At 40.0% G+C, this 15,407-nt stretch overlaps 1 protein-coding gene across 24 annotated transcripts in view; it reads right to left on the bottom strand.

The window, feature by feature from the left end:
* The window catches only part of CaMKII (Calcium/calmodulin-dependent protein kinase II), a 1,422,941-nt gene that overhangs the window by 1,197,188 nt on the left and 210,346 nt on the right, over positions 1-15,407 (bottom strand). For all 24 annotated transcript variants that reach the window (XM_081726364.1, XM_081726368.1, XM_081726431.1 and 21 more), the window contains exon 3: positions 7,144-7,203. In XM_081726364.1, coding sequence (XP_081582490.1) covers positions 7,144-7,203 — 60 coding nt within the window. The remainder of the gene's footprint in view (positions 1-7,143; positions 7,204-15,407) is intronic.

The following is a 15,407-nucleotide window of genomic DNA, read 5'->3' as shown; positions in this document are numbered from 1 at the left end:
ATCAATTAATCAATCAACAGTATTTCAAATTTCAGTTGCATAAACAACCTATGACTTGTAGGACTAGTTCATTTTGTTAAAGCAGCTGTTTTAACGAAGTTTAGTACGTATTAACGTGTCAGGTATTTCTATGAGATAAGAAAAGACATTATTTTGTAACTAAATGATAGCTCTATCCACATAGATTCTGCAAACAGAAACAATGAAAATCGATATAAAAGTGACTCACATTATTTTAACAAAAATCGATTTTGGTAATAGTTTGGGCTGCCGCAAAAATAGGAAAAGTTAGAAAACTCCGGTTAATTGTAACAACTTCATCATGGGTTGAAATTGGAGGGAGCATACGCCATTAATCAGCCCATTAAGGTGTACAAGCTCGCTCAACTAGGCTCGGGTTCAATTATTGAGCCCGAGCCTCAATGAAACAAGTCAGTGCGAGCCCAACTCAGAGAAGTGAGCCCGAGTGCAATTGAGCTCGAGCCCCAATGAAATACGTGAGCGCGAGCCCAATTGAGGGAACTGAGCCCGAGCACGAATGAGCGTGAGCCCAATTGAGAGAAATGAGCCCGAGCGCGAGCGCAGTCGAGAGAAGGGAGCGTGAGCCCAAGTGAGCGCGAACCCAGTTGAGACAAGTGAGCATGAGCCCGAGTGAGTGTGAGCTCAGTTGAGACAAGTGAGCGCGAGCCCAGTTGGGAGAAGTGATCGCGAGCGCTGGTGATCGTGAGTCCAGTTGAGACAAGTGATCGCGAGCGCTGGTGATCGCGAGTCCAGTTGAGACAAGTGAGCGCGAGCCCGACTGAGTGCGAGCCCAGATAAGATTAGAGAGTGCGAGCGCGAGTGAGCGCGAGCCCAGTTGGGAGAAGTGATCGCGAGCGCTAGTGATCGCGAGTCCAGTTGAGACAGGTGAGTGCGAGCCCAGTCGAGAGAGATGAGCGCGAGCCCGCGTGAGTGCGAGCTCAGATAAGATTAGTGAGTGCGAACGCGAGTGATCTCGAGCCCAGTTGGGAGAAGTGACCGCGAGCCCAATCCAGAGATAAGCGCGAGCCCGAGTGAGTGCGAGCCCAGTTGAGACAGGTGAGCGCGAGCCCGAGCGAGCCCAGTGGAAAATGGCCATCTATGGGCTGATGGGCACTTGATGCTGGAAGTCTCAAACAGGTTTTGAGCATTACCCCCTGCAAGCAAGTGCCAACTTCTCCCTCCCTCTGCCTGTTGTGTTTAGAAGCGGAAATTTGCGAGCACACAGGATAAAAGAGGTCTTCGCCGGGTTTTCACGGCCTCTTGTCCACAATTTCCGCAGGATCAGGGCTGCCAACTAAGTACCTGGTAATTATTGTGCATGATGGTCAAAATTATGGTATTTTCTAGGGTATTATGGTACGCTCCAAAAATCAAGCGTGATATACAGTAATCATTATTGCGCCCCCATTTGTTTATTTGTCAATTCGAAAGCTACTTATTTCGAGTTCTATTATTATTATTATTATTATTATTATTAATATGTGACAATACCATGAACGTCGTTTCTCTTACGTATTGGTACAATAACATCTGACCAAAATAAATTGTTTCAAGTTTATGATGCACTAGACTACATTGTGCAGTAAAATTAGAATAACTATAATACTCACTGACAGAACTCGAGATATAGTTCAAATCTCTTTATTCAAGGTTCAAATGCAAGGTAGAAAATTAGTAGCTAATGTTTCATATATAGTGCTACACCGTCTTGTACGGAAGAAGCACTATATTCATTACATACAAGACTATCAGTTTTATCATGCTACACTATGAAAAACCTAAAAGGAAAACGCTAAAATGCACACAGAATTTTTGTGGCTTCACAGAAACGTTAACATTGCATAAAATTTAAAAGTTGTACAACTTTATTTGTAATGCATTTCAACACGTCAAATTCTTTTTACATGCACAGAGTAACATAGTCGTTTTGGGCAAACTAACCTCTCTCATTTAGGATTGTTCTTCCATTTAATACTTATAACCAAGGTTTCAGAGGGAGCAACTGAAGGGATATTTTACACTCAAATACTATCAATACCTGGGGAAGAGAAATTTGGAAGCAAGTCAGCCACGACCTATTTAGCCCTATTTAAAGGTGGCATTCCAGCATTCGCATGGTGAGAGTGAGGAAACCATGGGAAACCTCAGTCAGAATGGTTGGCCTCGCGATTTGAACCCAGGATCTTCCAATGGCAAAGCCCACGCTTATCACTTACCTACGATCGTTTGGTGATATATGCAGAGGATCTGTTACTACCTTAGATGCTTGAAACCTCGGTCTAATTTCCGAAGTTTTTTATGTGGTTCGGGCCCGATTAAATTTATGCACCTAGTATTGTCCAGAAATTTCGTGATGAATTACGAGATGAACAGAACTCTTCCAGTAAAAACAGCATTCTTTTTTTCTAGACGAGACAGCTCTTTCACTACACCTTTTAGAGACAGAATAGCCCCAAACCTTGCTCAGATTCAACATTACATCTCTCTGTGCTGTAAGGAATGAAACTTCAATGAAACAAGCACGTACTATACTTAAAAATAAAAAAGATTGGGTAACATTAACACGCACGAAATGGAATGGCTCTATGCATTACGTAGCCCCGTGTACCATAATTGCTAAAGTCTTCGCCTTTGGTCGATTTCTGGTTGGGACATACGGTCGAAAAGATGCGTAACAATTGTTCTGAGTGAGGCTTTTCCTGGTTTCTCCTAATTCAAACTCACGAATGACGGAATGGCACCTAACATATAGGTCTCAGGTAGCTTCCTTCCCAGACAGCAATTAAACTTGCTGCAAGTTTGCCCAAACTTGCTGTTGCAAGTCAATTTAGCTTGCCGCAAGCTCTAGGATGCAAGCCAATTAGCTTGCTACAAGCTTGTGGCAAGTTAGTTAGTTACATTAGGGCAAGACTTGCGGCAAGCTTGTCTTCACAACTGGAACGCAAGTCAAATTATCCCAAATGCAATCCAAGTATAAGCGAAACTCATCAATGACAAGCCTTATTAAGCTAAATGCATGCAAAAGACACGCCAAACATTCCATATGGAAGCTTGCGGTAAGCAAATTTAGATAAAACATAGTACTAAGAAACCCGCATATATGGACTGTCTCACTAAATCTATGCTACAATATATTTTTCCTTATCTTCCAAATTATTGAAGCAAATACACAACCGTGAAAACAACCACGTCTCCCCTCTGCTTGTACAAAACATTAAAATAAACATTGTAACGGTTTTATTGTGACACGCAACGTTTTTTTTTTTTTTTGGAAAGGAGAAGAGAGAAATGGCTTCTTATAAGGATGATGGTTTTCAAAAACTTTATTACTTCTCCAGCCTCTCAGAGGGTTACGCCCTCTCTTTGGCATGTGGTTCTCTAAACAAAAATACAATTTGGAAAATAATTTGTTGGGCTAAGGGAAGTTTGGGTAATGTCATCAGTTGAGAAAGGGTATATCATCAATTATTTTCCAAAATTTATGTTAATTAAACATATCTTAATTATAAAGTACGCTTTTTTTTTTTTTTTTTTTTTTTTAACAAGAGTTTCATTCCCATCCAATGGATGGGCGGGCCGTAGAAGGCAACACCTTCTCTGTGGCCAGAGATATTTTCAACTTTTGGAAGTAGATGACATGGAGAATGATTTCAGGCAATAGAATAATGTGGATTGAAGTAAGGAACTAATAGCAAATCAAGTTGACGAGGATCTGTAAGAGGTGACTATTGTGTTAAAATGTTTCTTGGGTACATGTGCAGAGGTTATGAGCAATATATATGTGGATTTCGTTGGTAGATACGGCGGTCAGGATTATACTGATCTATGGCTTCGGTGTATTCGTATATTGCTAACAGATGATCCAGTGGTGGGTAGGCATAGCGCGGTACAGCAGGAACTTGGTCTAACAGCTCATGGACAATGGGATGTGCCAATTGTATTCGTGTCGCTATGTAGCGTTGGCGTAGATGGTAGAGGTGTGGCAAAATAGTTGGAAATTGCGCACGACGATATATTTCAGCAGTGGGAGTATCGAAAGCGAGAGAGTAGGCCAGACGTAAGGCATGTCTTTCGAGAACTTTCAGACGTTCATAGTAAGTTGGTGCTGCTGATAACCAGGCAAGATGTCCATACGTGAGAGCTGGGCGTACGAAGACTTTATATGTTAGCAGTAGAAGTTGTGTTTTAAGACCCCACGTGGTGCCTTTAAGGTTTCTCAAAAGGTTCAAACGGCGCCGGATATTAGCTTCCAATTGTTTTAGATGAGGCTTCCAAGTAAGATGTTTATCAAATATTACTCCCAGATATTTGAGACTGTTTTGAATTGGGATTGGAGAGTCAAAAAGGGTTAAATGTAGACGTTCCGGATTGCGACTGTTGCAGTATTTATTGCGTTTGAGCCCAAAGAGAGTCATTTGAGTCTTAGTGGAATTCAGCTTTAGCTTCCATTTCAGGCACCATGTAACTAGTTTGTCCAAAGCTGGTTGTAGGAGTTGATTAATGCGATCCACTGAAGATCCCAATGCGACATAAGCGGTATCATCAGCAAATTGTAAGGCATATAGTGGGGGCTGAGGTTGAGGCATGTCGGCTACATAAAGAATATATAATAGAGGAGATAAAACAGATCCTTGGGGCACACCGGCGCGGAGTTGAAAGATGCGTGACTTTGCACTGTTGATCTGAACGAAAGCCTGGCGCTGATGTAGAAAATTTGCTATTAATCGGACATAGCTGTGAGGAAGCAGACGTTTGAGTTTGTAAATTAACCCCTCATGCCAAACAGTATCAAACGCTCTTTCAATATCAAAGGAGATCAAAACAGATGGTAAACGCTTATTAAAATGGTTGACAAGTAGTGTAGAAAGTTTGAGTAATTGATCAGCAGTGCTATAGAGTGGACGGAAACCAGCTTGAATAGTTGGTAGTTTGCTCGTGATTTGTAGATAGTGATGTAGCCGTTTTACCAGAAGACGTTCTAGGGTCTTGCTAAACACGTTAGTAAGGCTAATGGGTCTGTAAGATGACACAGCAGTTGGATCTTTGCGAGGTTTTAGAAAGACCACAATTTTAGCAAGTTTCCATGTAGATAAAGTACGCACCGTTGCTTCTTACTAATATCCAATATCTTGCTATGTTAGCCGCGAGTACTTGAAATTTCTACGTTTTAATATACAAACGCAGAAAAATGTTTACACTTTAAACACAAGGTTCAAATGAAGTTTATACTGTAAGTTAAACTTTAAGTTTATATTAAAATATCTGCAACAATTCTGTATTCTTTCGCGAAATAAGTAGGCTCAAATCTGCTGCCATCTATGTTCACATTTTTGCTTTATACATAAATACTACAATTCGTTATGCCTCATGGTTACTGAAATAGAAGGAAATAAAGAGTTATATTATATGTACGTGGGACTAGAGTACTACGGCACAATTGAAAAAAAAAAAAAGTTTGTCCTTTATTCAAGGTGAATGCTAGAAAGACGCTAACAACGCAAACACTATCTTGTCGCCGAAAGTTAAGAGATCAGCATCACGTGGTTTTTGAGAACAACTGAAAATCGAACGCCCGCTGGCTTTTTAGTTCAATCTAAAGAAAAGCGTCTCGCAAGTGAATCTTGGGTTGCCCGCACTACAGCTTGCGCTAAGCAGAAATAAGCTTTTGTGTATAAGCCAAAGCGAAATAAAATCCAATAAAAGCAACAGGCAAGCTTGCGCCATCAAGCATGCTGTCTGGGTTCCTTCCCCATACCCGAATAGTGTGATCACCGAGATTCGTTATCTCTAATACACGATGGGCTTAAGGCCTTAGATGCCAGTAATGCTCAGCACTCGTATGTATAAATAAATCTATATTTACATCGATAAATCTGCACTACAAAAATTACATTCTAAAGAAGTTTCGTAAAAACTCCTCCCTATTACTACTGAGGTCTATAATACATGAGAAAAGTTATTTTTAAAAAATCCAATACAATACAGTGGTCCCCTTGCAATTGCATTTTTCTTCCCTTCTTAGTTTCTGATGCGGCGCAGAGGCAAGTATTAAAAAACAGACGGAATCCTCATCTGCCAATAACTGTTTTTCGAAAAGGAAACCACCCCAGTCACTTCGTTCTAAAGTGGAACAAAGTTGTCCTTTTGGTAAACAGGACAATAAAAAATTCAGGGACAGTATATGTTTATGGTACCGTACTTCAGAAGGTAGAGACAGAGAATAGAAAGGAAGTGAAACCAGTGTCATATTTATAACTTTATATTCTATGTGGAAAAAAATACAAAAATTCCATATTCGTCCAATTTTCCAATATTGATGTGAAGGAAAAAGACAGTCGCATCTCGTGGATTATGGTACTTTTGCGTACCATAATGAAAATACTATGGTACATGGTACAGGACTTAAAATTATGGTATGTATACATAATTATGGTACGGTTGACAGCCCTGCGCAGGATTCTTTCCCCCCAAGACTTACTCCCTCGTCAGCTGAGCAGTTGGTTCCAACGTGTAGAATGTAGGGACTATTTCCTGAGTCGGATTTTGACCATTGTGGAAGTGCAAGGGACTTCGACTGAGAGAATCTCTGTCAATCTCGTGACGTATTGTGCTACGTCAGTGCTGGAAGCCACGCAAAAACCATCTAAAAAATCTCGCCCCTTTTATCCCTGTTCGTCAGTTTTAAGTTTTCTCCCTTGTATGACTTAGCCTTAAGAGGTTCGCATTACTGTCGCAGACACTGTTTATGGTCACATATGTCACAGACCTACTACCAAAACATTCTTTACATTTTCCTTCCCAGAGAGAACGCACAAAAAGAGACGCCACGTGCGAGCCAGGTAACAAAGGGTGATTTGAAAAGAACGACTCGTAGACCTGGCGAAATGAAACGGTAATTTTTTTTTTTTTGTTTGTTTCTTAGAAGAGGGAAAGAAAGTTTCAGTGAAAAATTGTAGTCCATGTAAGTTGCTAAATAAGTGTTATAATTGATGGCGCACCAAGTGTATCATCCGAGTAAAAAGGGTTAGTAGTAGACCATCACAAAAAAGAAAGAAAGAAAGAAAGAAAGAAAGAAAGAAAGAAAGAAAGAAAGAGAGAAAGAAAGAAAGAAAAGAAACTTACCTATATTTGGATGTTGTAACTTTCGACAAATTCGCGCTTCTCGTTCCAATTTCTGGAAATCTGAAATGAAATAAGGTTACTTTAGTTTCTGACACTCATGTAAGATACATAAACATATATATATGTATAACTATTAACCAGCTTACTGTTTTCGTCCACAATTCCTGTTCTCAGGTGCTCTTCCAACGACTTTTAAGTTCTCATTTAGAAAATTATTTTCTGTAGACACCTAAGACTCAGTTTTAAACGAGAATGCTCGAACTAACTGCGCATTCGCAATTTGCCTTCATTGGAGGGTGGACGTCTACCGTTTTGCATCACTAACGTCTCGTCTATTGCACGCAGGAATCAGTAGTACACAAGTAGCGTTATTCTTTGCATTATTAATAATTTATTTCATACACACAACAGATAGAACACAGCACAACGTTCTTTGGCATAGAACGTTGCTATTAGCGACTTCCATCCAGTTAACCCTGGAATCCCAACGCTTCGTCTGGTAGACGACACTCGCCATATTTTTCTTCCCCTTTCGCGTCTTGTAGTTTCTACCCCCAACACTCCAGTACTTCAGTTGTCGCCCAGACGGCCACGTGAGCGTGTCGGAAACCGTTGGCGTGTTTATTGTTGTCCCAATACAGTGACTGCGTAGCCTCGTAGTAGAGACCTGCAGGGGCCGAATTTTTCGTCCCGAGCCCAATCCAGCCCGAATGTACCTAGGCCCGGCCCAGCCCGGACCCGAAAAGTTTTGGAGATTTTCGGCCCGGCCCTATAAGTTTTTTAAAAAAAATTAGCTAGAGCCCCAATCTTTTTCAAAATTTAGTTTTAAACTTGACCTAACCCTCAAAAACATTTTCTAAACTCTGGTTCACAACTTGACACTTGCCTCCTGAATGCTACCATTGCCTCCTTTGCCTGTCATCGAGAGAACAAAAACCCCATTTCCTGTAACAAAAATCTGACTTAACTGATTTTTAGCATAAAGTGAAGATGGCAATATTGTTTAGCGACAGGCAAAACTTTCCCACCCGTTCTTGTAATATTTTGGGTTCAGTGAAGGTCAAGGTCAGAGCTCAATTTACCGCGCAATGCCTGCAACCCTCTATAGTAAAAGTGGATCCCCTAAGCAACGCAAACCGTAAATAGCTATTGCATTCTTTGTGACATTTTTCACGGGCACACTTCTTCAACGTTTGGCTTTATTACAATTATCGTTTAACGAAAGCCAATAATTGTTAAAGAATTGCAATTAATCGGTCCAAGCCCGCCCCGACCTGAAGAGAAATCAGTGTCGGCCCGCCCAAGCCCGGCCTTCGGGCCTCGGGCCGATACCAGCCCGTGAGGTCTCTACCTCGTAGACGAAGCGTTGGGAAAAGCGTTAGTTCTCTAATAGCATTGCGTCGTCTGATATACGAAACATTGGAAGTAACGTTTTTAGTTTTTAAATTGACTGCGTCAGTGTGATACAAAGGCTTAGGTCCAAAGTATAATTTTATGACTGTTATCTTTTCTCAGATAGCCTAGTTCCGTGTTTATTTTGAAAATTCATGTTCATATTTATTGTTTAAATATGGATAAAAACCAAGAAACTGAAACCGACGGATCGAACGTTAAGAAGAGCATATTTTGACGCTGTTAAATGAAAGCTTGTCTGATGCTGAATTTGAAGACAGCCCTAAGCAACCATACTATTTCGGGTTAGATACCAATGACGATACTGATGACGACCCCAACTATGTGCCAACGGGTACGGACAGTGATTCTGAAGTTATTGTGCTGGTAAAATGTCTTGAGCCGTGGCAAAAATGTGAACTAACGCTCACACCCTCACACACCCACGCGTTGAGCCAATAATGGTTCAGCTATTGCTGAGCGGGAGAAAGCGAGTGGAATTCCTTCAGCCGATAGCAGCGCTTGCAACGGAAGACTAGGGATCAAGTCAATGCGGCATATCTTTAGTAGCGACGAAGACGATTTGAAGAGGCCAATAAGAGACACTGTTACAGGAACTATTGAATCTGTAATCGCTAACTCTTGTTCAGGTAAAATAAATGATGCGGAAGGCTATATTGTAGTTTGCCCAACGCCAAGGATGAAGGGCAAAAATGACCATTAGTGGTGTAATAAACCACCACAAAACGCGAATACACGAACAGCAGCATGGAACGTTGTGCATATTCGACAAGGTCCTACACATATAGCTAAATCCAAGACTGAGCCAGCTGAAATTTTTACGTTGTTTTATACCGAAGACATGAAAAATGTAACTATGGAACATACAATTGCTGTAATATGTAGAAGACAACCTAACTACGTAGTGCAAAACAAGACAGTGTCTTTATTGTGCAAGGAAGAGTTCAATGCTTTTTTGGGAATCTTGATATTGAGTGCAAGTCAAAAGGACAACCACATGCCAACAAAGACTTTGTTCAATACCGAGTAATGTGGTGATCGATACAAGGTTACATCGAGCAGCAGCCGTTTTGATTTCATACTTGAAGCATTCAGATTTGACAACAAAGATACCAGAGTTCAGAGGAGCAAAACAGATCGCTTTGCCCCATAAGGTAAATATGGGACTTGTTCATATCCTGCAGAAATAGCTATAAACCCGGCTCGTATAGTGGTTTTCAAAGCTAAAGCAAGTTTTCTTATCAGCAGTAAAACTGCCATATGGTTGTTAGCTGCCACGTGCGGTTTGTCAACCAGTTGGATGTTGCCGGTACTACAAAAGCTTAGCCGCTCTCCCTTTTGCCAGGGTAAACAATGAAGTCTCCAACTATTCTGCTTTTGAGTGTTGCAAACCAATAAGCAGATACATAAAACAAGAATAACCATTTAAAAAAGGGATAAAATACGTACAGGTCATTCATCAAGTAATTTTCTCTCCTATTAATATAGTAATAATAATAATAATAATAATAATAATAAGAGTTTTTATGTCCGAGCCGTTTCTGGCTACTGTGCATTTTCGGTAATGCTCGGAAAATAGAATATATCCCGGACCGCACGTTGGGCCGATATTGTATTTTTACCCGTATGAACTGGGTTTGCCCGATTGAACCGTGTGAATAGGGTTGACCTGATAACCCCGTTTTTTATGAAAACAAGCTTAGTCTGTCATTATTGTAAAAGATGTGTTGTTTCACTTTATTATCATAACACAAATTATTCTAATTATCATGTACGAACTCATAACGAGTCTATAGGGTCAAACGGTCCAAACAGGCCAAACATGGATCAAACGGGTTTACCAGGTCTAAGGATCGAGTAAACCAAACGCAATGGGTATCGGGCGGGTACAGTTTACCTGAAAAGTTCAAGCACTAATTATAGGTTAAAGTCAATCTTAAGAGCTCTAATTGTTTGCATTCACTTTTTTCTTTTTTCTTTCTTTTTTTTAGTTAGCCGACCAACGAACTTGCGGATACATAAATATAAATGCTCAAACCTAAATTATTGCATTATATTATTGCAATGAACATCAACGTGATTTACTATTTGGAGTTAGCGAGATGCACTGATGTTAGTCTTTTATAAATATTATTATTATTATTATTATTATTTGTTTATGCTCTTTATGCAACTTAGAATCACTTTCACATAATGCACAATAGCAGACCTGATTGAACATTATTTTGAAAATTCTCACATAAATAGATAAAATAAACAATTGGAACTTAACAATTCAAGAGTTCAAAACATGCCCTCGTTTTCGTTTTCCTCAATTTCTGAGGACGATTGATCTATCTTTATGACAACATGATCTTTGTCTCCATCAAAAATATTTTGCAAGACACGATAACTTTGTTCAATGTCCTGGGAAAACATTATTATTATTATTTGACAGGCCATCTGTCTATAATGACAATTTAAAACTTTTTTCTTTAAAAAAAGAAATGAGTAAAAAGCATTCTATTAAGTACCTAGATCCTCATATGTATTAATGTGTGCAGGTTAATATCTGAGTAATAAAGTTATCATTATTAATTTCCTATATATAGTATCATAATTTGTAGTTATTCTAGTTTTTATACACGTGACTAATCACATTAGAAAGAAACTGATCAATTATATATTAACCTGTCTAACTATATCTTAAATTTAGAAACAATATACTTACAAGCAGAGCAGATAAACAGTCAGAATCTTTATTAAGCCTATTACTAATATTACATATTATTATTAGAAATAATAATACTGATAACTAAATTCCTGGCGCAACAGCCTTTAGGAGGCCTGGACTTATGGCATTCATTTCTGTGGGGTAATGTGTTTACAGGTTTGCACGGGCTCGGGCTACTATGATAACCGTAATGGGGTTAGCCGTACTGAGAGCTTTATACAGTTCTACCTGAGTTGGAGTGGCAATGCCGGAATCTGGTTACAATGAAGGATTTATGGCAGGGACCTTCGACGAAAAAATTGGTTATGTTTTGTCGCGTACTATACTTGACTATTGACGAGCAACTGCTTGGATTTAGGGAAAGAAGCAAATTTCGCATGTATATGCCAAACAAACCCTCAAAGTATGGGTTGAAAATCGTCATGATGTGTAACACAGCAAGCAAATATATGGTTGATGCCATACCGTATTTGAGAAAAGGCACTACACCCCGTGATATTTCACAGGCCCAGTTCTTAGTGAAGGAGCTTATTAGAAGCATTTATGGTTCCAACAGAAATATCACATGTGATAACTGGGTTACTTATATCCCTCTGGCCAGCGATCTACCTGCACCATCAATCAACCTAACCTTAGTTGGTAATATTCGTCGAGACGAACCAGAAATAACCCCGGAAATGAAAGAGCCTGGGGAAACAAGAATCGGGAGTTCGATGCTGTTACTATGGTGTCTTATATATATAACAAGAAGGTTGTTTTGATAATTTCAACGTGCCATGAGAAGCCACCAATCAATGAAATCAGTAAGAAGCCCGATATTATCGAGTTTTATAAGTCTACAAAAGGAGCGGTCGACACCCTTGATCAAATGTGCAACCAGATGTCGTATAGCGGCAAAACCAAAAGATGGCCACTATGCATTTTCTATGTCATGATAAACTCTATGACTGTCAACAGTTACGTAATTTATGTAGCTAACATGGTCTCGAGTGGCAAAAAACCACTTCCAGACGTGATTTTGCTAAAGAACTGCACAACACACTTGTCAAACCGCGTGCGTAGTTCTGCCCCCCCCCACCACCACCATCACGTAATTCTTCGAAACCAATTTCAATCGTTTGTACTTCGTTTGCTCCCATTTGTTCCGCAGTAGCTCTGTTTGCTCCCTTACCGTTCCCGAGAAAATGGAACTTTAAAGTGGGGGGCAGAACGTCGTCCCAGCCCCCCCACCCAACGAAAAATAATCGCTGAGGGGAACTGATGGTGGCATTCGTTTGTACTTCGTTTGCTCCCATTTCCTCCGCAGTTTCTACGTTTGCTCCCTTTCCGTTCCCGAAAATAGAAATTTAAAGTGGGGGAGGCAGAACAACATTGTCCCAGCCTCCCACGGAATACCAGAGAGGAACGGATGGTGGCATTCGTTTGTACTTCGTTTGCTCCCATTTGTGGCGGGCCGGCGGTATGCGTTTGCGTAGACCGGCACCCACACAAGAGAGTTTAGTAATTAACCAAAATACTCCTAATTGGTCATCAAAGTTTCTGCAAATTACCAATTATAACTCGAGCGGCAAAGTTTTACTGGAACAGGAATTCAGCTAACAACCAATCTGAAGATCTTAGGTCTTACATGGTAGCGATGGCCTCGACCAAGACTTAACTTCTAACTAGAGAACGGTGGAGTCGTTATCTCGACGAAAACTTGTTAGCTACCAACCCCTGGGATATCACTTAAAGCAAAACTCAGAAATAAAGTTCCTTGCAGTAAGCCTGCAGTTTATTGTTCCTAATGTTTACAAGTCCACGAGCTTGTGTTTAGGGATGGTGGTGTTGTGTTGATATAAAAAAAGTGTAACTTACGTGACGGGTTCGAATCGTTAATCACTGCACTGAGAAACACAAAATAAAATAAAACTTCACTAGACTGGGAGGGCACGAGTCAGTTCTAGTAGAGAGTTAGGTGCAAAAGGTGTAACTATTTGATTTTCGTCTGTTTTGGGCCAGCTAGGCAATGAACCTAGAGTCTGTCAAAACAAAAATCAAATAGGGGAGCGACAGAACTTCGACCGTCAACTTCCTAAGCTCGCCAGCAGTTTCTGGGCGCACAGGTCCCGGCTGGAGCTAGCTTTCAGAAGTAGATTGCCAAGTTCGAAGGAGGTAACTTTGACCGTCAGTTTCCTAAGCCGACCAGCAATTATGGGCAGACCCCTGGCTGTCGTCAAGCTTTCAGAAACAGAGTGCCAAGTTAGCCACTAGGATAAGGTATGCATGGAACCAAGAGTGTAAGTTGGCCTCCGGGGAATCCGAGAGAGTAAGGGGCAGAATGACGGCTTGGACAACTAGGAACTTACTCGGAAATCCTTGGCTGAATCGTGCCTAAGACATTGCGGACTCCGTTTAGATAGCACGACTCTGAGGGGCCTCAGGAGAGGGACGTTGTCCGACGATCGAGCCAAAAACGTGAGTTTTTAAAGGCCTCGATTAGCTGTACACACGGCACCAATTTACGTCTCGTGTGCATGTTTGTAACGCGTGCAGACATTGCACTCGGACCGTGAGGTCAGAGGTTGGACATGCGTGGTAGTCCAAAAGTTCCCCTGGAAGGAAAACGAGAGTAGCCAGCAGCCTGAAAAGAAAGCTGATTGGTTTGCACTAGGGATGGCCAAAAATTTTCGGATCCGGATATCCGAATCTCAGATCTTGATTCGTATCCAAACCTGCATGTGAAATTGTGATAAAATTGAATATCTAAAATTCGTCAAAACTTATTTCAGATTCACTAATATAGTAGATTGCTGTGCTTTTAAATGTTTCCATAACACGTTTGTGCTACCTTTGTTCTTTATTTCATTTTGACCTTGCAATATTTACATCGAAGTCTCTTTAGTAAAATATTTGCAAGTTTGCCTTCTTCCCATTTGAGAGTATACTGAATTGTATGAAAACTGATCTAAATGGTAACAAATTCTTCTGTTTAGCTCCTCTTCGAAACTTAATGTTAACTTCACATTGAAAATATTTATTTTATTCTTAGAAAATAAACTTTCTTATTTTCTCATATACAAATGAAATATCTTTTAGATAGACCCTTCTAATCGCAGGAATACTGGACAAAACAAACTCTTTATTAATAGTAGTTTCTGACTCACTAGAGTCCAACCATCAACAAATGTAATAATGAATATCTTTCACTTCGAAGGTACAGCAAAAAATATAGACTGGTTGGCGTGGAACAACAGTAGATTTGTAAACATACACACGAGAATTTCAGAAGAGCGATATGGTTGTGTAGTATTATTAGTATTAATAAAAGTGTTCGTTGTATGACTTTATTACCTAACTTATGGCTTGCCCTTCTGAGGTCAGGAGTTTGTTGAATGAGTAAATATAAAAGATATTTCTGTTATTTTTTCTTCACCCTCCAGGTTTCTTTAATCATACATTGCAGGACGTAACCAAAACATATCCATGCATCGTATCATTGAAGCGTTTTGTGTTTTGTATATTAAAGTGTTCAAAAATATTTAACATATTCGCATTTCTTCATGTGATCTCAGGTTTAATTTTCGGTGGAACATACATGAGAAAATTGAAAGCTGAAACAATATGAAAATAGTATTTAAAAGTCAGGAAATTGATATTAAAACTTTAGATATCTATTGGGATTGTAAGGCTGTAGTTAAATTAACCCACACATTTCGTGAAGATATATTACGTCGTTATTGTTTATTTACTATAAGCTACCAGTTACATCATCAGAGGTCATTTTACACTGTAGTAATCAAGAGATGAAAACATTGAAAAAGAAATGGAAGGAAGGTCTCCAGAGCCTTAGATCAAGGTACTAACCTAGCATTTGCCCAGTATAACTGAGGAACAACCCTGGAAAATCCTCAGTCAGGATGGCTGGTCTCCGAATTCGAACCCGGTATTATCCAATTGCGAAGCAAGAATCCTAACAAGTAGCCTGAGCTCACTCCGTATTATGCTACGATCTTGGTACTAGCATATGTTTTGGTTTCCAGATCTCAAATATTTATATTTCAGCCTGATTCTATGTCTGAATCCGAAATTTCAAATCTAGATAAGGGACACCAAAATTCATAGTTTATTCTCGGTGCTCATATTGTGATTTACTAAA

Source organism: Thermobia domestica, chromosome 1 (genome assembly GCF_964235325.1).
Source record: "Thermobia domestica chromosome 1, izTheDome1.hap1.1, whole genome shotgun sequence".
Taxonomy (NCBI): domain Eukaryota; kingdom Metazoa; phylum Arthropoda; class Insecta; order Zygentoma; family Lepismatidae; genus Thermobia; species Thermobia domestica.
This window is presented reverse-complemented; position numbering and strand designations above follow the sequence as displayed.